The sequence below is a fragment of the Schistocerca serialis genome, chromosome 5 (genome assembly GCF_023864345.2).
Source record: "Schistocerca serialis cubense isolate TAMUIC-IGC-003099 chromosome 5, iqSchSeri2.2, whole genome shotgun sequence".
Classification (NCBI taxonomy): Eukaryota; Metazoa; Arthropoda; class Insecta; order Orthoptera; family Acrididae; genus Schistocerca; species Schistocerca serialis.
The window spans coordinates 648,192,910-648,220,233 of NC_064642.1; the positions used below are offsets into that span (position 1 = coordinate 648,192,910).

The 27,324-nt window shown below is 43.8% G+C and overlaps 1 protein-coding gene across 5 annotated transcripts in view; it reads left to right on the plus strand.

The window, feature by feature from the left end:
* The window catches only part of LOC126481279 (gamma-aminobutyric acid receptor subunit beta), a 593,225-nt gene that overhangs the window by 291,071 nt on the left and 274,830 nt on the right, over nucleotides 1-27,324 (plus strand). For all 5 annotated transcript variants that reach the window (XM_050104914.1, XM_050104915.1, XM_050104913.1 and 2 more), the window contains exon 2: nucleotides 9,941-10,038. In XM_050104914.1, the coding sequence (XP_049960871.1) occupies nucleotides 9,941-10,038 (98 nt within the window). The remainder of the gene's footprint in view (nucleotides 1-9,940; nucleotides 10,039-27,324) is intronic.

Genomic DNA, 27,324 nt, shown 5'->3' on the forward strand with positions numbered 1-27,324 from the left:
CCGTTTCTCGATTGATGTTCAGTTCTTCTGCAATCATTTTCACGGATAATCTTCGATCAGCTCGTACGAGTTCACGCACCCTAGCCAAGTTGACATCTGTCCGTGAGTTTGATGGTCGTCCACTGCAGTCTTCATCTTCAACATTCGTTCTGCCTTCACTTAACATTTTATGCCAACGAAAAACTTGAGCTCTTGACAGAACCTCCTCTCCAAAAGCCTTCTGAAGCTTACCGTAAGTTGTCGTCGCGTTTTCACCCAATTTAACGCAAAAAGAAATGGCATACCATTGCGCAGTATTATGCGGTTCCATTTCCATGACGAGTTAACTTATTACAGCACACCTGACGACTGAGCAGTTGCATCAATGTGCCGCTTGGACTAGAAGCAGCTTATAGACCGAGGCCAAAATTATTGTGCCTACACAAGCCTGCAGGGTTGCCACATCTTGCAAAGAAAATCAGTCTCATTACTTTATTGTCGCACTTCGTATGGTGAACGGAAGACCGAAGCACTCTTACTCTGAATCACACCTGAGTAAGCGACTTTATCTCTCTTCGAGCAACACCTATGGTTCAAATGGTTCTGAGCACTATGCGACTTAACTTCTGAGGTCATCAGTCGCCTAGAAAGTAGAACTAATTAAACCTAACTAACCTAAGGACATCACACACATCCATGCCCGAGGCAGGATTCGAACCTGCGACCGTAGCGGTCGCTCGGTTCCAGACTGTAGCGCCTAGAACCGCACGGCCACTTCGGCCGGCCAACACCTATAGCTGGTACTTAATATCACCTAATACAATCAGCAGAGCATTGTTCTGAAACTTAATCAGAATGGCATTCAATAAATATTAAACGTAATCGCAGCATGCAAAATGGTGTAAAAACTAGCATTGACAACGAAGAATTTAGTTAGTAATAAAGGCTACTAGATGTTAGTGGACAGAGTAGCAGTCCCTCTGAGCTACACCCACAGCTACAGCTCTCACGTATTAACATTATTGAGCTTAACATCACTTATAACAATGAAAATAGGACTTATGGCAAATGTGACTCAAATAACCGGCACTAGCCGTAGATTAAACTAGGTTTTCAGTTCACAGCGGGGACATATGCTGTTTATAAAGCGCTCTAGAGTAATTAACATTAACGAATTAGAACAATTTTCGCTGTACAACTTTGCCGATGACATTCACTGACAAACGTGAAAGGCCACAACAACGAAAGACGCGTCCGTTGTTCCTAACGTAACACAAGGCCACAACTCCATAAATATCCACATGTCTCTAAAACAAGCAGCGCTGACAACATACGAAACGTTTACGTAACGCAGCCAGCAACGACCTAGTTCCTTAGAACCAGCTAAAAGACACAACTGCAATCCGCAATCCACAAGCCAAAAGCCACACGCTGATCAGGACACGCCGACGACTTAACACAAACCGCGCGAAAGTGTGCTCAACACACAAATAATATCAAAATCACGACGAGAATACACAAGACGACGACGCAACTAACCACGCCCACGTTCCGTATACACATTTTGCCGCGTAATGAAACCACATTCAAACGGCAACGGGATTGATTCTCATTATAATCACTATGATCGTATATATGAGATCGGATCGGTCGCGATGTGGGAACCACAGTGACAATTAAAAACGTTTTATTTGGAACAGTTAGCTACACCTTCCAGCTACTTCTCTACATATACGCAGCTCCGACTAAGACATTGGTCGTGCTTTGTACCAACATTTCAATACCCTCGTTACAGAAGGCAGCCGTCCATGCTTTCTGTCCGTTCTCTTCCCTGATTTGTAGCTTGTTGTCTCTGCCAAAATGTTGTCTTAATAGCCAGCGGTTCATATGAGCAGAGACGAAAATCAGAGGGAACCAACTCCGGGCTGCACGGTGTGTGATCAAACACTTCCCATTGAAAATGCTGTAGGAGCATCCTCGTTGCCCCTGCAGTGTGCGGCCGAGAATTGTTATCAAGAAGGTAATGCATTACACTACGTTGTGCGGGTTGCATGACTCAGGTGAAATCTCTCAAATCGCTTATAGGCACTCACACTTCCCGAGAGACACTATTTTCTCGGGATTTTTACGTTCAAAAAAATGGTTCAAATGGCTCGAAGCACTATGGGACTTATCTAAGGTCATCAGTCCCCTAGACTTAGAACTACTTAAACGTAACCAACCCAAGGACATCACACACATCCATGCCCGAGGCAAGATTTGAACCTGCGACCGTAGCAGCAACGCGGTTCCGGACTGTAGCGCCTAGAGCCGTTCGGCCACACCGGCCGGCCATCTTCACGTGCTCACTTTGATCTCAGAACTGAAAAGAGCGACATGACGCGATCGTAGGGCATACTGAAACACTGTTCAACACACCTACGCAAAGCTTCATTGGATTTTCGCTGTGGTTTCGATTTCGCGATCGATCGGGCCTTACTTTTCGAATAGCCCTCGAACCTGCATTCCTTTTTTCCCATTGCCAGACGTTCAGGCCAGCGCGTTAAGGATGGCTTCCATCAGTATTCATTGACGTTTTGATCCTTAAATTTCCTTACAATTACCACAACGCGAAAGTGTAGGAAAAGAACGAAAATTAAATCATTGGACTTAGTCTCTACACGAAGGTAGTTTATTTCTTTGATGCAAAATGTTCAGCGTAAGACCCAACATGAAGCCCAAATCGTTTCGTTATTGAACAAAAGCGATTGCAAGCCTTTTGAAATCGCCCTTCTGTGAAATGATATTTTACAGTATTGATTAGCTGAGCAGGTGTAAAAATATGTGTTTTGAATATGTCTACTAAAATAAAACACCTCTACACAATTTTCGAAACAATTCTTTTACACGAACGACACAGTATATTACCAACGAATGACACAAACAATCAAGTGATACTAATCCTCCCGTGACAGAAGTATAGCTGTTATACGTTGTATTTTCAAAGGTAAATGATAAAGATATGCGAACAGCATCTTAAAATTCGGAAACTGGTCTGAATTACAATTTCAAAGAACTTTGACTGACACCCTAACGACAGGGATCTGACATGCATCGAGACTAGAAAATAATGCAGTGATAATGGTTACGCACTAGCCGAAATCTGGATTTGCCAAATGAAACCTGCAAAAAAAGGACGACTGATTGCTGCGCTCTATAATTTATAAATCATGTCACGTATTTTAATGTACCTTTAAAAAATAAAAAGGTGTCACAAACTGTGTGTCCACGGACACCAGCACTGAGTGCTAATAATCTAACGCACAGTAGTGCCTCCAATCTAAATTTAGTTGCTCAAGATTCCACACAATGCATATAGCTTGTTCGTTCTTATCGAATCATATGCAAAACTAATTTCTTCGTCTACTAACTCATTACTGGAATCACACCACCAACATGCGGGATCAGATTTCAAACACATGCTACAAGGATCTCAAAAAAAAAAAAAAAAATCAGCTAATACAGAACACCAGAAAGAAAAACTATAAGCCATGAATCTTTCACGTAGTTGGACTACCAAAACACACACGACACATGTGTGCCCAATCACCGATCACAAGTCGCAGTGGAACCACTCACAATTGAGCTATAACCGATTCCCAGCGGAACCACTCGCAATGGAGCTATAAGAACTCCCGAACACGTGATACACAATAGACCAGGAACACACATACTAATCAAACTCACTACAAACCCACTCTGACAGCTTGTCGGTACCTGCCGCAGGAAAAAAAGCCTAATCTGGTGCTGACGGAACATGTTCGAAACCAGCTAGCAGTTTCACATTTCAAAATAAGTTACCAATCAGTGTGGTATCGGAGAAAAACAACTCAAAAAAATTTCAACTTCCGAACACTGTGCCCATTTAATTGCACATCACCAAACTAACAACACGAAAGCTGCAACCACAATGACGGGAATCGAATGCAGGATTTCATTGTTGTGGCTCATACGCAACGAATTAGATAATCATTTTTATTGATCCGAAGATGGCTCCTCAGTGGACTGAAATTAGTAATCAATAAAGGAGTCTTAGCGATCTTGACCAAGGACTGCTATCCACACATTTTAACCGTTTATAGTTCTGTGTAGTGCAGCAGCAACTTCCGATGTATCGTCAAATATTAAAAGTTGTCTGTTTCGAATGAAAAATAAGTGAATACAGAAGTAAAAAAGGAACGAGAGAGGTAATACAATAATCTCTGAATTCATCAGTGACTGTGGGGATCCACACAGTACTCACTTCTACTATACTTTTACTACACCTATGTTTATTTTATTTCCTTGCTCCAAGAAAAATGTGCAAATGTGTGTGAAATCTTAAGGGACTTAACTGCTAAGGTCATCAGTCCATAAGCTTACACACTACTTAACCTAAATTATCCTAAGGACAAACACACACACCTATGCCCGAGGGAGGAGTCGAACCTCCGCCGAGACCAGCCGCCTTTGCCGCCATATTGTTCAGAATAGCAGTGGCTTCAAAATGGTTCAAATGGCTCTGAGCACTATGCGACTTAACTTCTCAGGTCATCAGTCGCCTAGAACTTAGAACTAATTAAACCTAACTAACCTAAGGACATCACACACATCCATGCCCGAGGCAGGATTCGAACCTGCGACCGGAGCGGTCGCTCGGTTCCAGACTGTAGCGCCTAGAACCGCACGGCCACTCCGGCCGGCCAGAATAATAGTGATCACTTCTTTCAGGTAGTTTATTTTTGTGTCGCTAAACAAGTTATCGTCAGAGAGGAGTAAGCCTCGGCTGTGAGGTGTACTAGGCACATGCCAGAAAAATTTCTGCAAAAATTCTCCCACTTACTGAGCAACACGAAGGGAACGCAATACTTCAAGACTTAAGACCCCACCGCTGATTCCAAATATTTCGCTGTCAATTCTACATAGTGGCTCAGCATATGTCACCATTAATGGCAACTCTTGGAATAATGTTTGTCTACAATGTTATATAAAGAAAATCTCGAGAAGTTTTTGACCAATTTACTTCAAATTTTTACCTCGTACTCTAATCTTGACTGATTTACCTCAGACTTTTACATGATACTCTAGTAACAACTGGGCAGACGTTGCTTATATATCTTTTAATAAATGTAACATATAGATATATATACTTCATACAACAGTGTTACACTGTAAGCAAAAATTCTGAACCGATTTACTTCAAATGCTCACACGATAATCTAATAAGTGCTCGGATAGAGATAGGATACATGGTTTTTAATATATTTGGCGTATAAATATAGGGTGTTTCAGAAGTGTTGGACAGTATTCAGGGATGTGACAGGAATGATTATTCCAAACAAAAAAGTCAAGTAAACATGGACAGTAAAACGCATCCCTTAAGAGCTACGAGCAAGTCTTGATCTATGGTACTGTGAAACAAATCTCTTCTACTGTAAGCTCTTTGCTTTCCATATTTTGGGAAGTGATAGTATGGACCAAACCAGGAAAAAATTCCCAGTGAACATCTGCTCTAAAACGCATACCTTAAAAGTTATGAGCACTTGTTCATCTTCGCTACTTTGAAACACAACACTCCATACACTTCCCGAAATATGAAAAAAACGCTTGCAGTAGAAGAGATCTGTTTCACAATATCGAAGATCAATAATTGCTCATAGCTCTTAAGGTATGCGTTTTAGACCCATGTTTACTTGACTTTTTTGTTTCGAATGGTCATTTCTGTCATATCCTTGAATATTGACCATTCGCTCTGAAAAATCCTGTATGTAATACACGAATAGTATATAAAGAGGAATGGTTGTTAGCAAAAATCTCGAAACGTTCTTGACTGATTTACTTCAAAATTTTACTTCAAAATTTTGGACGATTTCTTATAAACATTCTGATAGACGTAGGTTATTATTTTTTAATATGTAAGAAACACACAGATATATGTATAATATATAGGGAAGAAACGTTGTTAACAATTATCTAGAAACGTTCTGGACCGGTATACTTCAGATTTTTACGCAACATACCAATAAACTTTTGGAGGGACATACATTATATATTTTTAATGTACGTAACATATAAACACACAAACATCATGTAACGGGGGAACATTATTAGCAACAATCTCGAAAAGTTCTTCACCGATTTATTTAAGATATTTCGTTGATACTCTAATAAATGATCAGACAGACATAAGAGATATATTTTTAAAATATGCGGCATATCAATAAATATATATTGTTTAAAAGTGAAACTTCAGCAGAGAATATCTCAATAAGTTTTAGAGCTGTTTACTTGAAATTTTCTACACGGCACGCTCACAAATATTCAGGCGGACTTAAGCGAATTGTTTTTGAAACGATAATGCATATGTTTTCCGTTGTAACAGACTGCGAGAAATAAAATGCTGTGCTGTGGAAATGTGCGGTTTAGTTTTCTTTCTTGTAGTTATTTTCAGAGACAACAGAGTAGTAATCACATTTGCCAAAGTAGAACTACATGTCGAGTTATTAAAATAGGAAAAACGGAGAGCGCCAGGTCTAGATTCAATAAACGCAGATGTAATACAAGCGTGGAGCAATCATGCTGCTTCACAGCTATTGTCAGTGGTTGTCAACCTGGTCCCTCCAGGCCTGGATTCAACAAACGCAGATGTAATACAAACGCTGAGCAACCGTATTGTTTCACACCTTACGGCAGTGGACACAGTTATGTGCTATTTTATTTTCTTCCTCGTAGTCTGTTTTCACAGGAAACAGGAATGTTGTATTTAAAGCTTATCGGCTTAAGTTTAGAATTCTTTTATGGAATAATCCGAATCTTTGTAATCCTATTTCGTTTGCAGATTAAAACTAAAAACTGTCAATGATGCGACTAGGAGATCCAGCAGCAGGAGAGAGGTCTCTCATACCCGGTATGCCAATGAGCCCAAGCAATTTAGCCATTCATTTTAAGAGACTTCAGTTCCCAATCTATGATTCGTCGGCAATGCTCATAATCAGAGAGAGGGGGAAGAGGACATAAAGAAGGGAAGAAATGGATATAGAGAGGGAGAAGGAGGAGATAGATAGATAGACAAAAACAGGCGGGAGGAGGAGATGGAGATAGATATGGAAGGAGAAGGAGATGGACAAAAAGAAGGAGGAAGAAGAGATGGACAGAGAGAGATGGGAGTTGGAGAGAGGTAATGCAGGAGGAGGAGATAAAGGTGAGAGGAGGAGATTGATAGAGAGAGGGGAAGAAGAGAAGATGGACATAGAGAAGGCGGAAGAGGAGATGGACAGAGAAAGCGAAGAGGAAGAGGTGGAGAGAGATAGGGGGCAGGAGGAGATGGACAGAGAGGACAGGAGGTGATGGACAGAAAGAGGGGAAAGAAGAGGAGATGGAGAAAGAGAATATGGACGAGGAGAGGGATGGAGAGAGGAGGGAGAAGGAGATTATGACGTATATCCAATTTCCGTACATACTTATCAACTGCGAAGCGTTGCCGGGTTCGCTAGTAATTTTAATAAACGAAATATCAATGGACGTCTCCAGAGGCCTCTTCAGTATTAACACTTTCTGGTTAAGTTACTGATAGTGCGCGATGGCAGCCATCGACTGAGCATGGTATCAACGCATACACACAGTGTATCTCCGTAAATTATACGACGCCTCACCCAACAGCCGCTGCTTGTGGCTGTCGATGAGTACGAAACTAACGACCCTTCATCACATCTCAGATGAAGCCTACCCAATGAGATGGCGGCAATTCTCGCCCTGCGAACCAGATTTATATCTTCAAGATTTCTCTAAATCGCATTTGACGAATTTCGTGTTGGTTCCTTTCAAAGAATACGGCCGATTTTCTTCCCAAGTGAGAGCATGTACTGCGTTTCTAACGGCTTCATCGTCAAGGGGGATATCAAATGATGCCACCAGTTTCATATTTATGTTTGGTACGGAAGGCCTTTTTCTAAATTAGGTAGGAATCTCTAGTTGATAAGTACACATCCTTCCGTACTGACTGACTTTTCGTTCATCTTCATAAAGTGTCTGGTGATAAAATTGGAGTTTTCGGTCCACCGCCGAAAAGATAACACATTAACTGTTTATATGAACCTTTTTTATCTGACAGTTTTCGCATAAGCATACGGCTACTAATAACATCATACATACCATTAAGCGAAGGTTTAATTTTTTTTATTTAACGGTTGAGGACATAGCTTAACCACACATCCACAGAGCTGAGTAATCACTGAGTCAAGAAGGCGCTGAGTAATGACTTTCACGCAAGTCGTTCTGCGCTAGGAACGAGCTTTTACAACATTCCGGTCAATCTGAAAGTAACTGCTGCCCTAGGACAGCTGATTAGACTGCGGAAAGGTTTACAATAGGGGAAACAGTATTACCAGCAGCTCTTAATTGAAAGAGAACTCTGGTCTCCAGGTAATTTACGTCTTGAAACATATATCTCATAAGCCAACGTGATGAGTGGCGTATAGTACGAATATGAGTTGCTTCCTTCCAGTCCACTCACAGATTGCGTGGAAAACGTTCGAGATCGTCAACTCATTCGTATAAGCCCTAATATCTCTCATTTTATCTGTACTGACCCTCTGCGGCTTGTTCTATACTGATACAGTTTTCCAACATAAAAAAAGACGTACAGAAACCTATGAGCAACATTTACACAGACGCACGTGTTGAATTGGCGAAAAGTCACAGATTCTGACAGTATTTCTGTACATTATTTCAGGCCGTATAAAACCATAATAGATTTATTTCAATTGGTGTAATAAGGAAGTAAATCAAATCACTCGTTACACAAGTCTCTAGCAAACTGTGAGGGACCATGAACCTTCAGTTCCGTTGTTGAACGGTATGCGCTTCATCATATCACAGTCTACTTCTCTGTAACCCGCTTTCAGTTAGCTTCAAAACACAGCTCATGTCTCATCTACATCTAAAAGTACATGATGACTCTGCAGTTCACAAGTAAGTGCCTGGCAGAGGGTTAATCAACTATTTCTCTTCCGTTAGACTGTCGAACAGCGCGCAGAAAGACGAACACTTAAGTCTTTCCATGAGAGCTCTCTTTGCTGTTATTTTATTATGATGATTATGTTAACACTCTGAGGCCAACGATGATGACTGAAATTTCATGAGAAGACCCTGCTGCAGCGAAAATCGCCTTTTCTTTGATGATTTCGTCCCAATTCGCGTATCATATCCATGGCATTCTCTCCCCTATTTCGCAACAAAACAAGTTGTCCTTCGAACTTTTTCGATGTCCGATGAGGGTACCCCCGCACCGACGTATTGCAGAAGAGGAAAGACAAGTTTATTGTAAGAAGTCTATTTAGCAGACCTGCTGCATTTTGCAAGTATTCTGCCAATAATTCACAATTTTGGGTTTGCTTTCCTCACAGCATCACCTATGATCGTTCAAATTTCAGTTATTCGTGACTGTAATCCCTAGGTATTTAGCTGAATTTACGTCCTTTAGATTTGTGTGTGTTTATCCTGCAACCGAAATTTAGTGAAATTCACACTTTTCATTATTCAGGGTCAACTGTCACTCTGCAATTTATTTTGACCCCCTGATGACTGCGATCACAACAATCGCTGATCCTAAGCAGGGCTCTATTATTATTACTGCTACGGCAGATAAAACTCAGTCTGCGAATCATCACCCACTCTTGTCTGGAAAACGGATGTGCGAATGACATGTGGGTGTATGACCGCAGTGGTAGTCAACCTGGCTTTTAACACCATTGTTTGGTTCGTTTCTAATTTGTGTGTTGTGCATTAGATACCTATTTTTTGGTTGTTTTTACCGTGTCAAGTGTTATTTTTTAAGACGCTAATGTCGTAGTGTCAAACAATTCGACAGTCTGTGTTGTACTTATCTGTGTATCTTCTGTGTGTTTACTTGTCTGATGAGAATGCGTCGTCTGTTGTGTTACAGAACCCCGGGCGGGAGCATGCTGGGAGATGTGAACATCTCGGCAATCCTCGACTCCTTTAGCGTCAGTTACGACAAAAGAGTAAGACCGAATTATGGAGGTAAGTTTTCGTAAAATAAAAACACGATTTTGTGCTGAAAAGTTACAATTAACACGAGTGTGTAGGCGCCTCCACCAGTGCCAATGGCTTCACTTTGCATTACTGCCGACTTTCCACTGTCGCTTTGAGCAGCTCGGGGAAGAGCACACGCGCCGCGAGCGTAGTGACCTGTGAAGCGCGGTCTGTACTGGTGGAGACGCCCGCGCATGCGCAGAGCGCTGTCGGCCCTGCGCTGACAGCGGCCCGCGCCGAAACCGCTCTGCGGGCGGACTCGTCTAGCGAGGTAGCGTCACAACGCGGCGCCGCGACCTCCCAGCTAATAACGCATCGGAAGAGCAAATGATTGCCCAATCTGTAGCCCTTTCACTGAAAAAAACTTAGATAATCGTCTAATGATTCAATCGTTTGACGATGTTCTCCGCGCGTCTATGTGTTCAGGTATACACTCACTAGTTTACGAAACGCCCACTAATACTGAAGGAGAGTGTACATGGGTTCAGAAAGAGGGAAAATTTTTGTTATTACTTTACAACAAGTTCAGTTATACGGGGCAAGAGGCAGGGGGAATTTCTCAAAAAATTGACCGTAGTGTAGCCCATGAACATAGCGAACTAAACTCAAATAACAATATCCCGGTAGTTGAAGATGACGCTAGGCAGATAACTTTTTGTGTGAGAACCATTACATGGATATATCCTGTTTCGGTGCAATGAGAAAAATACACTCCTGGAAATGGAAAAAAGAACACATTGACACCGGTGTGTCAGACCCACCATACTTGCTCCGGACACTGCGAGAGGGCTGTACAAGCAATGATCACACGCACGGCACAGCGGACACACCAGGAACCGCGGTGTTGGCCGTCGAATGGCGCTAGCTGCGCAGCATTTGTGCACCGCCGCCGTCAGTGTCAGCCAGTTTGCCGTGGCATACGGAGCTCCATCGCAGTCTTTAACACTGGTAGCATGCCGCGACAGCGTGGACGTGAACCGTATGTGCAGTTGACGGACTTTGAGCGAGGGCGTATAGTGGGCATGCGGGAGGCCGGGTGGACGTACCGCCGAATTGCTCAACACGTGGGGCGTGAGGTCTCCACAGTACATCGATGTTGTCGCCAGTGGTCGGCGGAAGGTGCACGTGACCGTCGACCTGGGACCGGACCGCAGCGACGCACGGATGCACGCCAAGACCGTAGGATCCTACGCAGTGCCGTAGGGGACCGCACCGCCACTTCCCAGCAAATTAGGGACACTGTTGCTCCTGGGTTATCGGCGAGGACCATTCGCAACCGTCTCCATGAAGCTGGGCTACGGTCCCGCACACCGTTAGGCCGTCTTCCGCTCACGCCCCAACATCGTGCAGCCCGCCTCCAGTGGCGTCGCGACAGGCGTGAATGGAGGGACGAATGGAGACGTGTCGTCTTCAGCGATGAGAGTCGCTTCTGCCTTGGTGCCAATGATGGTCGTATGCGTGTTTGGCGCCGTGCAGTTGAGCGCCACAATCAGGACTGCATACGACCGAGGCACACAGGGCCAACACCCGGCATCATGGTATGGGGAGCGATCTCCTACACTGGCCTTACACCACTGGTGATCGTCGAGGGGACACTGAATAGTGCACGGTACATCCAAACCGTCATCGAACCCATCGTTCTACCATTCCTAGACCGGCAAGGGAACTTGCTGTTCCAACAGGACAATACACGTCCGCATGTATCCCGTGCCACCTAACGTGCTCTAGAAAGTGTACGTCAACTACCCTGGCCAGCAAGATCTCCGGATCTGTCCCCCATTGAGCATGTTTGGGACTGGATGAAGCGTCGTCTCACGCGGTCTGCACGTCCAGCACGAACGCTGGTCCAACTGAGGCGCCAGGTGGAAATGGCATGGCACGCCGTTCCACAGGACTACATCCAGCATCTCTACGATCGTCTCCATGGGAGAATAGCAGCCTGCATTGCTGCGAAAGGTGGATATACACTGTACTAGTGCCGACATTGTGCATGCTCTGTTGCCTGTGTCTATGTGCCTGTGGTTCTGTCAGTGTGATCATGTGATGTATCTGACCCCAGGAATGTGTCAATAAAGTTTCCCCTTCCTGGGACAATGAATTCACGGTGTTCTTATTTCAATTTCCAGGAGTGTATATACCACAATACTTTCCACTCTCCCGCTCTTGCAGGGTGGACTATCAACAGTAATCTGATGTGGCCCTGATTATTATCAAATGAAAATCAATTGTCTTGCAGGTGTATTTTTTTATTTTATTTTGTTCATCTCGTATTTGGGCGATATATTTCAAGACAATATTGTCTCATCTACAGGTACCTGTTAGGCGTGTTCCTTGAGCCGAATGCTGTAAGCACTGTAACTCTCTTGCCATGAAGAGAGGCGCCAATGACACGTCCTGCACACAGTTCAATATTTCGTGTCGAATACTCTCTGCTCTCTGCCTTGTGTTATACACTATCACTCTGTGTGACAGACGCGTAACAGGCGACTCTATTGATGGTTACATTTCTTACGGCATTACATTCATGGAGCACGTCTATCGGCTGCCTGAAGATCAGGCAGTACAATGAGTATCAAAAAGGACCTTACAACTTTGAACATTCGTACAAACTTAACGCATTCGCCTTACAGACTTAGTCTTGGTGTCTCTGTAAGTAAAATAGATCACATTTTGACTCACGTGGTACGCTAGTACACAATTGCGCCGTCGCAAGCGCTATTGGCAGTTGAAGCAAAGATGGCTGACTTTGTTGGTCCCGAGCGAGAACACTATTTATTTTGGTTTGGAGAGTCAAAGTCTGCGACAACTGTGCAGCGTAATTTTCGTATAGTGTATGAAAACGGTTGCCCCAGTAGCCCGACTATTTACGACCGGTATAAGTGTTTTACTGAAACTGGATGTTCGGTAAGACATAGGAAATCTTCATGCCGCGTCCGTGCGCCTGGCGACGTGGTAGAGCAAGTGAAACAAAGATTTGAAAGCAATCCTACAAAATCTACCCGGCGTCCTTCTCGAGAGCTAGGCATCCCACCTTGTGCGTTTCACCCTTACTGCCTTCTCTACCAGAGCTCATAGCTGGAATCTTCCTCACAACTGAACAAGTCACACATGCTGCAGAGAGTATGGCAAGAAATCGATTTCAGATGGAATGTGTGCTGCATGTCCAATCGATGTCTCATTGAACCTTTTCAGTTAAGTTTATGTATATTGCTACAAGTTGATATATTTTGCTATAAAATCACACCACAACAGTGCCTGCAAGTCAAATGAATTTTCGAAGTTATGTAGTCCTTTCTGATGTATCCAATATTGTCTTGAAATCGACTGTACATACATGGGATAAACATTAAAATAAAATAAAAAATACAGCTGTGAGGAAATTGACTTTAATTAGAATAAATAAAAAAAACAGCTGAATATTATATGGATAATCAGTACACAGCCGACACCACGAAAATTGTTGCGTTTGTATGTAGCCAAACTCGCTAATGCACCAGGTTTATCTTGAATCTCAGGAAGTCGGTTCGGAACCTGGAGGTGGGATGAGTATTCACCACCAGTATTTGGCAGGGAAGGGGAGAAGAGGTGATGACGTAAAGTATCCGATCGCGAGGAAGGGGCCTTTGTGCAAGGAGGAAGTAAACCCTTTACGATTACTCGGCCGAAGCAATCAATATCCTAAAAAACTCCGCCTTAACAGACAATGAAGGCCCAACGGTACCGACCGGCCACCATGTCATCTTCACCCACATTCGTCACTGGGTGCGGATATGGAGGGGAATATGGTCAGCATACCGCCCTCCTGGCCGTATGTCAGTGTACAAGCTACTTCTCAATCAAGTAGCTCCTCGGTTTATCTCACAAGAGCTGTGTGCACCACACCTCTCGGCTGATCGGATGGTGACCCATCCACTTGCTAACCCAGCCCGGCGGCGCTCATCTTCGATGATTCGACAGGAACGGATGTTACCACAGCGGCAAGGTGGTTGGCCCCAACAATACCATATAACAATCTTTTGAGTGCTGCGCTTGCCAGAGTCACGGTACTGTACAGTATACTCTCTCTCTTTCACCCAACGGACGCGGGAAAGCAGGAGACCTTATTTTACATGAGGTTCATGCAACAGTTTGTACCTGGCGTCCGCTACCTTTTCTAGGAGCTTGAAAGGGCAATTTACAAAGACAGTGTACACAGTATCTCATGGTTTCACGTACATAACATATCTAACATATAATAAGCTAGAAAGATGTATAGAGATGAGGTTTCCGGTTAGTGATAGAAATCTGAGACGTCAAAATTTATTATATAATGAACACGCATTTACTAACCAAAACATAGATGTGTCCACGGCTTTAATTAAAAAATGAATTAGAAACTCCAGCAATGAGTATAGTTACATAACACTTGCTAGTCTGTGTACTCACAACTTTCGCAAGAGTAACCGAGAAGTGTAGATAATGGTTGTCTTGCACGCAAGTCGAAGTTACAGCGCCATTTAGCCGTAAAATCACCAAGATATTCACATTTAGCAATTTTCTACAGGGTGTCCGAAAAGTCTTTCCCTGATTACATAAATTGATAACTCAGGCTAGAAGTAAGATACAAATATGAAACTGGTGTCTAACTGTTTACAAACTATCAAAGTTTTTTTCACACATCAGTAAACTTCCACATGAGCACCCTTGGTAGCACGTAGCACATCTAGGCGATATTCAATTTCCGTCCACACATGAGCCAACATCACTGGAGGGATCGATTCAACGTCTGTGGTTATCCGTTGCCGCAGGGTTTCAAGATCTGGTACACGTGTTCGGTAGACCTCGCCCTTGACATAACCCCATAAAAAGAAGTCTAATGGGGTTATGCCAGGAGAGCGTGGAGGCTAAACCGTTGGCCCATCACGACCAATCCATCGCCCAGGAAAGGTCATATCGAGATAGGCACGGACGTCCAAACCCCAATGAGGCGGTGCACCGTCTTGCTGAAACAAGACATCGGGGTGATATTGAAGCAGCTGAGGAACAGCATACAGTTGCAACATGTCCAGATACACTGCAGATGTGATGGTAGCCTCAGCGAAGAAGAATGGCCCGATAATTCGATCGTGCAATAGCGCGCACCAAACATTCACCTTTGGACTGCCTCTGGAGCACTCCATGACCTCGCCAGGGGGTTGTGAACCCCAAATGCGCACATTGTGGCGACTCACTATTCCACTGACAAAAAAGGTCGCTTCGTCGGAAAAGGTAATTCGTCTGAGATAACCACCATCGTCCTCAATACGTGATAGCATTTCGACCGCAAAGTCATATCGACGTGTACTGTCATTGAGCATGAAGGCCTGAACGATTTGCACTTTGTATGCACGAAACAATAAACATTTGTGTAAAATGTCATGGAGAGAGCTTTTTGGCATCTGTAATTCACGTGAGGCCCTGCGCACCGATTTCTTCGGACTTCGCAGAAAAGACTGCCTTACAGCTTCCACCCTCTCTGCTGAGGTTCTTGGTCCGACCAGACCTCGGAAGGTCAGCAACCGATCCTGTGTTCTTGAACTTCTAATACCAGGGTTTAATGCTCTTGACATCAGGTGGATTCCTTCCAAATGTTGTCTGGAAGTGTCTCTGCACTGTGGTTGGTGATCGTGTCTCATGGTACCACGGGACACACTGTGCCTTCTCCTGATTGGTTAACATGGCTTCTTGGGCATTGCACCTCATCCACTACTTACGTACTGCGAACCAAAAACAGAAAAAACTTTGATAGTTATAAACAGTTCGACACAAGTTTCATATTTGTATCTTACTTCTAGCCAGAGTTATCAGTTTATGTAATCAGGGAAAGACTTTTCGGACACCCTGCATGTTACGTTTTCTACAATATCCCTATCAACATATCACAGTAACCTCTGTTAGGAGCTCTAAGATGTCGATGACAGTATATAAAGGAAGTCGCGGCTGACAAAGTTCCTTGTGAAATGGGGAAGTTAGGAATGAAAACATTCAGTAAAACAGTCGTTTGTTTAGTATTGTGTCAAAAATGTTGTTCCGATATCTTGAGCGGTATATGAAATAATAGTGATATTTTACATTATTCAACATTATCAAGTGTTGTTGTTGTTGTCTTAAGTCCTGAGACTGGTTTGATGCAGCTCTCCATGCTTCTCTATCCTGTGCAAGATTCTTCATCTCCCAGTACCTACTGCAGCCTACATCCTTCTGAATCTGCTTAGTATATTCATCTCTTGGTCTCCCTCTACGATTTTTACCCTCCACGCTGCATTCCAGTACTAAATTGGTGATCCCTCGATGTCTCAGAACATGTCCTACCAACCGATCCCTTCTTCTAGTCAAGTTGTGCCACAAACTCCTCTTCTCCCCAATTCTATTCAATACTTCCTCATTAGTTATGTGATCTATCCATCTAATCTTCAGCATTCTTGTGTAGCACCACATTTCGAAAGCTTCTATTCTCTTCTTGTCTAAACTATTTATCGTTCACGTTTCACTTCCTACATGGCTACACTCCACACAAATACTTTCAGAAATGACTTCCTGACATTTAAATCTATACTCGATGTTAACAAATTTTTCTTCTTCAGAAACGCTTTCCTTGCCATTGCCAGTCTACATTTTATATCCTCTCTACTTCGACCATCATCAGTTATTTTGCTCCCCAAATAGCAAAATTCCTTTACTGCTTTAAGTGTCTCATTTCCTAATCTAATTCCCTCAGCATCAGCCGACTTAATTCGACTACATTCCATTATCGTCGTTTTGCTTTTGTTGATGTGCATCTATACCCTCCTTTCAAGACACTGTCCATTCCGTTCAACTGCTCTTCCAAGTCCTTTGCTGTCTCTGACAGAATTACAATGTCATCGGCGAACCTCAAAGTTTTTATTTCTTCTCCATGGATTTTAATACCTACTCCGAACTTTTCTTTTGTTTCCTTTATTGCTTGCTCAATATACAGTTTGAATAACATCGGGGAACTCTACAGCCCTGTCTCACTCCCTTCCCAACCACTGCTTCCCTTTCATACCCCTCGACTCTTGTAACTGCCATCTGCTTTCTGTACAAATTGTAAATAGCCTTTCGCTCCCTTATCAAGTGTAACTTTCTTCATTTTATTAAAATGAAAGTAAATTACAAAATTAAACCCGAATCCACTTACAATATAAATTCACTGTAGCATTTTCCGACAGTTGACTTACAACAGTGAATATGTTTCATGATCACGCATAGTTGTTTCCCAACTAACAACGAGGGGGCTTTGAATCGTTGACTTTCTTGCTGCGTGCAGATATGGCCAACTCTTTAGAAATCTCAACTTTTCATTTTCTGGGTAGCATAAAAGATGATACTTAGGTCGAATTGCTGCTCTGTTGAAATGCTGTGTCAGTTTTATGTGATCTCCTGTAGATTTATGGTGGAACTCCACATATGCGACGGCCAGAAAGAGTGTTTATCGTTTGTTCCTGTCTGATTTACCAGCGTTCGCTCTGGAGGCAGGTTTTCTCCTGTTAGGGCGACACACTTTTGGCCACATACAGGACGGAGCCCTTCCTCCCTCCCTCTTCGCGCTCCACCCCCTGGAGACCCCCCACCATTCTCCACCTCCCCCCACACAACTGCCAAACTACTCCAACATCACAGCACCCCACGAGCTCCATCACTGGAATAGCGTTGCCCCTTCCTCGCAGATGAAACTTTTGAAGTAATATGGAGTAAAGTTACCGTTCTCAAGAAAAAACAAAGGCGGAACAGAAACTTGTTACAGCATCTTCGCTCCGTCACACGTGTACGCAACTTTTCACGCCTCTGTTGTCCATTCTTTTTCATTTATTATGTCACTTTGCCAACAACAGTATCTCATCTCCCTGAGGGAAGTAATAAAGGAAATGATCCTTCCAACTTTACTCACTTTCCCCTCATAAATTTATTCTTACAAATTCAAAAAGTGCGTAAACACTGTATCTGTTTCTTTACTTTGGAATACCACCTTAAGAAAAATACATGACGGCAAAGTCACTACTATATTATGGCGTGACGCACAGTGCTAATCGGAATAAACATAAAAAAAGGGAAAGAGAGAGACAGAAGGTAAAACAAGAGTTTTGAGGTATATACAAATTGTGTGACTCGTTCTATGACAAAGCTGAGAAAACAGCTGAGGTGTAGTTAACTTCTGCTGTTGTAGACAGACCTCACTTTTGCCTTTATAGGCCTAGAGTTCTACACACAGACGTCACTTAGTAAGTCTCTTGACTCGTCGCAGTTCCTTCCATTTCTTGCGAGGAAGTGAATCATTACCACGTGAACTATTAGGTTGGTGCATAAGTTCGTAGCGTTTTTGTTTTGCATGTTGGTATTCCGGATAGTATGGGTTTATATATCGATTGTCATTTTTTATTTATAGTTCACTGTTGCTATTTGAGTTTACATGTCGACATTTTGTTCAATTGGAGATAGGGAGTGGAGCTGTGGACTCTAGAAGATGGAGCGTCAAGCGGAGAAATCGGAACATTTCCGACATATTCCCCTGTTTTAGTTCAATAGAGAGGTGACAGCCGAGGAGGCAGCCACAAACGTTGTCGCCATGTATGGGGATCATGTCACTGATAGAGCACGACAAAAAAATGGTTTTCTCGTTTTACGGAGGATCGTTTTGACATTAGTGACTCTCCCTCTTCAGGAAGACCTTCGCGGTTTGATGAAAATCGTTTAAACGCATTAATTCGCCATTATCCATGTCAGAGTACTCGAGGACGGGCATATATGATGAACTGTGATCACTCCACCATCGTACGATATTTGCGTGTAATGGGGAAAGATCGGAAATCGGGTGAATGGGTACCGCATAGTCGAAGCGAAAAATCACAAAATTCAACGGTTGGCCGCACGTGTATCTCTGCTAGCTAGTCGTCAATTGGCTCATGAACAACGACGACTATTCCTATCCTATAAGGTTAATGGCGAGGAGAAATGGTGTCTTGTGCTAACACAAGGAAAAGAAAAGCGTGACTGAGCCCAAACAAAGCAGCCACTACCCGTACAAAGTTCTGCGCACTTTCACAAAATATAATGATATGCATTCGGTAGAACAGCGACGGTGTTGTGTACTACGAAATGCTTCCCCGAGGTGTAACGATCACTGCTGAAATTTATTATCAGCAACTGAGTCGTCTTGTAGACCCAATCCAAGAACAACGACCAGAAACGCTTCGTGAAGTAATGCTGCTTCACGATAATGCCCGCCTACTTCTGCTAGACTCACATAAAACTCTATACAGGAGCTGGGTTGGGAAGTCATTTCGCACCGACCCTATTCACCCGATCTTTCCCCCTCAGATTTTTACCATTTTCGTTATCTAACGAACAGCTTCAAGGAACTTCCTTTCCGAATGAAAATGAGCTCCGAACATGGTTCGACGAGTTGTTCGTATAAGACTCACGTGATTTCTGCAGTCGCCGAATCGAAAATCACCCCAGCGTTGGCAGACTGTCGTAAATAGTGAAGGAGAATGTACACTACTAGCCATTAAAAATGCTACACAAGAAGAAATGCAGATGATAAACGGGTATTCAGTGGACGAATATATTATACTGGAACGGACACGTGATTACATTTTCACGCAATTTGAATGCATAGATCCTGAGAAATTAGTACCCAGAACACCCACCTCTGGCCGTAATAATGGCCTTGATACGCCTAGGAATTGAGTCAAACAGACCTTGGATGGCGTGTACAGGTACAACTGCCCATGTAGCTTCAACACGATACCACAGTTCATCAAGAGTAGTGACGGGCGTATTGTGACGAGCCAGTTGCTTCGCCACCATTGACCAGACGTTTTCAATTGGTGAAAGATCAGGCCAGGGCAGCAGTCGAACATTTTCTGTATGCAGAACGGCCCGTACAGGACCTGCAACATGCGGTCGTGCACTATCCTGCTGAAATGTAGGGTTTCGCAGGAATCGAACGAAGGGTAGAGCCTCGGTCGTAACGCATCTGAAACGTAACGTCCACTGTTCAAAGAGCCGTCATTGCGAACAAGAGGTGACCGAGACGTGTAACCAATGGCACCCCATACCATCACGCCGGGTGATACGCCAGTATGGCGATGACGAATACACGCTTCCAATGTGCATTCACCGCGATGTCGCAAAACACGGATGCGACCACCATGACGCTGTAAACAGAACCTGTATTCATCCGAAAAAATGACGTTTTGCCATTCGTGCCGGTAGATTCGTCGTTGAGTACACCATCGCAGGCGCTCCTGTCTGTGATACAGCGTCGAGGGTAACCGCAACCTTGGGGTCCGAGCTGATAGTCCATGCTGCTGCAAACGTCGTCGAACTGTTCGTGCAGATGGTTGTCGTCTTGTAAACGTCCCCATCTGTTGACTCAGGGATCGAGGCGTGGCTGCACGATCCGTTAGAGCCATGCGGATAAGATGCCTGTCATCTCGACTGCTAGTGATACGAGGCCGTTGGGATCCAGCACGGCGTTAAGTATTACCCTCCTGAACCCACCGATTCCATATTCTGCTATCAATCATTGGATCTCAACCAACGCGAGCAGCATTGTCGCGATACGATAAACCGCAATCGCGATAGGCTACAATCCGACCTTTATCAAAGTCGGTAACGTGATGGTACGCATTTCTCCTCCTTACACGAGGCATCACAACAACGTTTCACCAGGCAACGCCGGTCAACTGCTGTTTGTGTATGAGAAATCGGTTGGAAACTTTCCTCATGTCAACACGTTGTAGGTGTCGCCACCGGCGCCAACCTTGTGTGAATGCTCTGAAAAGCTAATCATTTGCATATCACAGTATCTTCTTCCTGTCGGTTAAATTTCGTGTCTGTAGCACGTCATCTTCGTGGTGTAGCAATTTTAATTGCCAGTAGTGTATTATTGATGACTAAAGACTCTGTTATGTGCATATGTTGTCTTCATTAAATTTATGAAACTACGCTACAAAATTATGCACGAGCCACCTTAAATAACAGAAATAACTCTCGGTGGATGATTAGTGACGTGGTTGCTAACGGTAATTATATCCTCAAATTACTGAACGCAGATTACCTCGTAGAAACCAATTACATTCCGTTAATTTTGAGACCACTTCGTACCGTCTTTCGAGCATTACGAGTTTCTCTTTCGTCTTCTCAGATAAACTGCGTATAAAAATTGTATTTCGAGACTTTAGTATGCCCAGTTTCATACCAACACGACACCACTACTATCGAATTTCGTATGGCGGAGTTGGGTGAGAAGTTTATTCTTTTTACCGGTGAATACCACATGCCACGCGTACCATTCTGGAAGACCTTTTACTGATCATCAAGGCAATTGTGCTCATGTCTCTCCAAAAAATTATAATTTGAAAAGTCATAATTCTAATGTGATGACGCGCATAGAGCACTCATGACACCAAAAAAAAACTCATGTTCAACACGGTGACATGGCTCTAGATTAAACCTCCCGATTTGGCGTAGCAGAAATATTAATGCAGAACTAGAGCAGCAGTACAGCACACATAGCTATTTATAACGTTGTGGGGAACTGTGGCCAACCACTGGATTTTTAAGGCTTCTTCCAGCGTGCAGAAGCCCGAAGGAGATCACTAGAAAGGAACCCACTCCTCCCGAGCGCATCCCAAATCAGCGCCAAGATTGTCATGTCCGGTAATTGGGCAGACTCCACCATATGCTTTACTGTTTGCTGGTGAACCAGTCCACGAGACGAACTTTGAGCCATAGAGCACTGTCGTCTTCAGACAATAAGTCATGACCCGTTGTTATAAAATTCTGGTGAGTTTTCTTAAACTCTGAACCATTACAGACCAATCCGAGGTAATAATCCGACAAAGCACTAAATTCTGTCCTTCCTCCCAAAACGATATAATGAGCATAGTAACAAATAGTAATGTTACCATTCGGTTCCAAAAAAGATAAATCCTTCCTCTTGCCAAGGCATTCCTTTCCGTGATGGCTTTTGATGCTGATAGGTCAAAGTTTCTCGATATAAGAGTAACACAATAGCTATCATTTGCAAGCCAAACTAGCTCTACAGGAACAGTCCTCCAAGGATCTACAACCAACCATCGCACAGATAAGCGTGCGCACTGTAAACAGTACCTCCTGTGAAGAGCGTGGATGCGCCCTGATTCACTAAACCTAGGACTTTCGCTATTTGGGAGGCGACCTAGAACGTATTCCTTTGAGTGAAGAGCAGCAAATGCCGGTCATCGGCGATCGCCGTGACCTAATTGTTCTCAGTTGCAGTTTCGATACGGTCAACATGTCGTTAGAATCTATCGAATGTATGAAAAACGATAGGACCATTTGTTGGTTATCCGTCTCTCTCGCTGTCTCGCAATCTGACACGAACACCTCCAGCCCCGCTCTGTAACGTGTTTCAGTCAACTATTTGCACATGATTCAAACGGCCGGCAGTGGTGCTTTACGGTTTAAGCAGTGAAACATGTGTACATGGCATACAGGAATTCCAAATCTGGCTGATGGACAGATCGCGAGTTTCAACAAGAATGCTAACGACACCTGAAACATTCCGCATTTGCTTGTAATTTCTTTTTACGTCCCGCTAGTTTCCAGTAATCTGTGTGGCTATTGAGACGTAGAGGAAAACGTGGTTAGACTGTTCAAGAAGCCATTCCTCTATTATTCTGCATTTATTACGGCAAACAGGGAAGTATTTTAGTCTTTATGGCTGCAGTGGATGTGAACTCGGCTCTCCCATAAACGAGTACACTGGTTAACAACTCCGATACTTCCCTGACTCGAACGACTGTGGAAAGATTATATCGTTTGAATGCGGATTTGTGGCGAATACAGACAGTAGCCTGAAATCAGCACCGAAATGTGGATTTGATATCAGACTGGAAAGGGCAGTACTAAAAGCATCTAGAATAAACAACTGTAGCATATTTTCCCAAAGGAAAGAAATTGCAGAATATACGAAAAAATGAAACGAAGGAGAATAAGCGATACCGTAACTCACGTGAGTACCGTAGCACAGTTTTATTCCGCTGTTTTAACCTCTTCCACCAGTTCTGTAATCGCTTTTCACGGAAGCATGCACTACTCGTGATGATTAGCTCTTGTTATCTGAACTGAGAGTTAGCACCGTTTTTCCATCAACTGTACACTTACTCAGTCCCATTGGTTTAAGAATTTCACGTGCTAAAAAACTGAACCACGTACCGTATGCTACATGAGGAGCCGTTGTCAATGTGTTCATCTTTATAAATACTACCCTCACGCTTCATTGTTTAGAAGTAAATCTAAGTGGGTTGTATTCCTTGACAAGACACTAACGTTTTCTTGGCGCATACGTCAAATATCTAAGAAAGAAACAAAACTAGTAAACTGTGTAGAGAAATGATCAGTTGTAGCAGCAGTCGTCAGTAGTGGCTCTGAGAGGTGACACATAATTGCACAGATTACCCAGGGACGCGACCTCCAGCATGTTGCATGCCTGCAAACGGCCACAGCAAATCTGGAGTCCCTGGAAGCGCGCCTGTGCCCTGGGCCAACTGACACCTCTGACCTTTCCTGCCGTCTGGAGCCAACGGCCCACGCCAAAGGTCACGCAGGCCTGCGCATGCTTCCACGTGTATATCCCATTGAGACTCACCGTTGCACACTTAGGACCAAAGTAACTGCCGCCGTTCAAAATTGACAGACGCGTTTTATTAAATCGTTCTCATAACGCTCCCGCTTTAGCCAGGTCGTCGAATGTAATCACCGTAAAAGATGCTATTGATGGGACATACCTTCTCTAGGGATGCACAGGGGTGGGTGTTAAGCATGAGAAAAAGGCGATTGCTAAGACTCACACACACCAAGATGGTGGAAGTCCACATGGGGTCACATAGTGGAGCATACGTATGAGGCGTAATGCGTTTATTCCAATTTTCAGTGTCAGCCATGGTATGTTGTGCACCAAGATTTCCATAATAGAACTGAAAATTATTTAAATATAGTAACATTCATTATTCACATCAAACTACTCGTGCTCTGTGGTCAGAATTCTAATAACAGTTTGCATCACAAAGACTGTATCGAGGTTCCTGGTGTGTACTGATTTGTGACAAGGTTCATTTCCTTCTTGCGAAAGATACTTGACGGTGCACTGAAGAGTGGCTCCAGCAGCAGTTTGCTCTGGTTTGTCAAGCTCAGTCATACAACGACAGATCCCCCTCGATTCCTACCACTCCTCTCAATTGCTGCACGAAGCACGCTGTGCCTTCTTAACATTACGTTTTCTATCTGTCGAAAGGGCTGCTGCTCACTGTTACACGCCAGTCCTCTCGGGTAACGTACACTACTGGCCATTAAAAATGCTACACCTCGAAGATGGCGTGCTACAGATGCGAAATTTAACCGACAGGAAGAAGATACTGTGATATGCAAACTATTACCTTTTCAGAGCATTCACACAAGGTTGGCGCCGGTCGCGACACCTACAACGTGCTGACATGAGGAAAGTTTCCAACCGATTTCTCATACACAAACAGCAGTTGACCGGCGTTGCCTGGTGAAACGTTGTTGTGATGCCTCGTGTAAGGAGGACAAATGCGTACCATCACGTTGCCGACTTTGATAAAGGTCGGATTGTAGCCTATCGCGATTGCGGTTTATCGAATCGCGACAATGCTGCTCGCGTTGGTCGAGATCCAATGACTGTTAGCAGAATATGGAATCGGTGGGTTCAGGGGGGTAATACGGAACGCCGTGCTCGATCCCAACGGCCTCGTATCACTAGCTGTCGAGGTGACAGGCATCTTATCCGCATGGCTGTAATGGACGGTGCAGCCACGTCTCGATCCCTAAGTCAACAGATGGGGACGTTTGCAAGACAACAATCTTCTGTACGAACAGTTCGACGACGTTTCCAGCAGCATGGACTATCAGCTCGGAGACCATGGCTGCAGTTACCCTTAACGCTGTATCACAGACAGGAGCGCCTGCGATAGTGTGCTCAACGACGAACCTGGGTGCACGAATAGCAAAACGTCATTTCTTCGGATGAATCCAGAGTTCTGTCTACAGCATCATGATGGTCGCATCCGTGTTTGGTGACATCGCGGTGAACTCACATTGGAAACGTGTATTCGTCATCGCCATACTGGCGTAATACCCGGCGTGATGGTATAGGGTGCCATTGGTTACACGTCTCGGTCACCTCTTGTTCGCATTGACGGTACTTTGAACAGTGGACGTTACATTTCAGATGTGTTACGACCCATGGCTCTACCCTTCATTCGATCCCTGCGGAAACCTACATTTCAGCAGGATAATGCACGACCGCATGTTGCAAGTCCTGTACGGACCTTTCTGAATACAGAAAATGTGGAACTGCTGCCCTGGCCAGCACATTCTCCAGATCTCTCACATACTGAAAACGTCTGGTCAATGGTGGTCGAGCAACTGGCTCGTCACAATGCGCCAGCCACTACTATTGATGAACTGTGGTATCGTGTTGAAGCTGCATGGGGAGCTGTACCTGTACACGCCATCCAAGCTCTCTTTGACTCAATGCCCAGGCGTATCAAGGCCGTTATTACGGCCAGAGGTGGTTGTTCTGGGTACTGATTTCTAAGGATCTATGCACTCAAACTGCGTGAAAATGTAATCACATGTCAGTTCTAGTATAATATATTTGTCTAACGAATACCCGTTTATCATCTGCATTTCTTGTTGGTGTAGCAATTTTAATAGCCAGTAGTGTAGTTAAAAGGAATTTAATCATTCAGTAATATCATTAGCACTTTCAAAACCTCCGTAACCGATTATAAATGTTCTCTGAACGGCAATTTGAATCCAGATTTCGAAAAGTTTCGACCAATGCATTGGGACTGTCAGCTGAAGTTAACCTTCAGTATGCCACAACCTTACGAAGTATCCGGTCACACATATGCCATTTCTCACGGGAAAGTGCTTTTGAGATTCTCGGTTCATCTACAAACCTTTTTTGTATGATCCTACTGGCTAGCAGTTAATATGCATCGATCAACAGAGCTCATTCACCTCGCACTCAACTTCTTCTTATGTAGAATTCAAGTCTGAATATTATGTACATACTAACATGACCAAATCAGCAATCTGAAAAATCATAATACGCCCACAGTAACGAAAATTATTTCGCCGAAATACTTCAGGAAAAATACCTAAAGTAGGCATCCGATAAGTGCTAAACCTTCAGTGATGGAGCAACCATGGTTAAATTCATTTATCTGATAATAAATTCTCTTGAGTGCTGTAGCAGAGTTTCCACGAAATATGCACACCTCATGTAATATCCACGCAGCAGCCCATTATTTTAGAGAAGTCCAAGAAGTCCATGTTATATTCGAGCTCTTCCACACGCGTGACACCTGTCACTTACGATACCTGCAAACCAGTGCGTTTCCCATCTGTTTGAAAGAATAAACAAAGCTATTACAAGTATCACATTTACAAACATTATTTACAGTTATTTCGATGTAATTTAGTAAGCTTATCATTGCAGCCACATATAACAAGAGAATAAACTGTTGGTCTGTAAAGAAAGCGTTTCTGGACACAGTTAATCACAACGAGATATATGAAGTGCATTCAAGTTCTAAGGCCTCAGATTTTTTTTCTAATTAACTACTCACCCAAAATCGATGAAACTGGCATTACTTCTCGACGTAATCGCCCTGCAGACGTACACATTTTTCACAACGCTGACGCCATGATTCCATGGCAGCGGCGAAGGCTTCTTTAGGAGTCTGTTTTGACCACTGGAAAATCGCTGAGGCAATAGCAGCACGGCTGGTGTATGTGCGGCCACGGAGAGTGTCTTTCATTGTTGGAAAAAGCCAAAAGTCACTAGGAGCCAGGTCAGGTGAGTAGGGAGCATGAGGAATCACTTCAAAGTTGTTATCACGAAGAAACTGTTGCGTAACGTTAGCACGATGTGCGGGTGCGTTGTCTTGGTGAAACAGCACACGCGCAGCCCTTCCCGGACGTTTTTGTTGCAGTGCAGGAAGGATTTTGTTCTTCAAAACATTTTCGTAGGATGCACCTGTTACCGTAGTGCCCTTTGGAACGCAATGGGTAAGGATTACGCCCTCACTGTCCCAGAACATGGACACCATCATTTTTTCAGCACTGGCGGTTACCCGAAATTTTTTTGGTGGCAGTGAATCTGTGTGCTTCCATTGAGCTGACTCGCGCTTTGTTTCTGGATTGAAAAATGGCATCCAC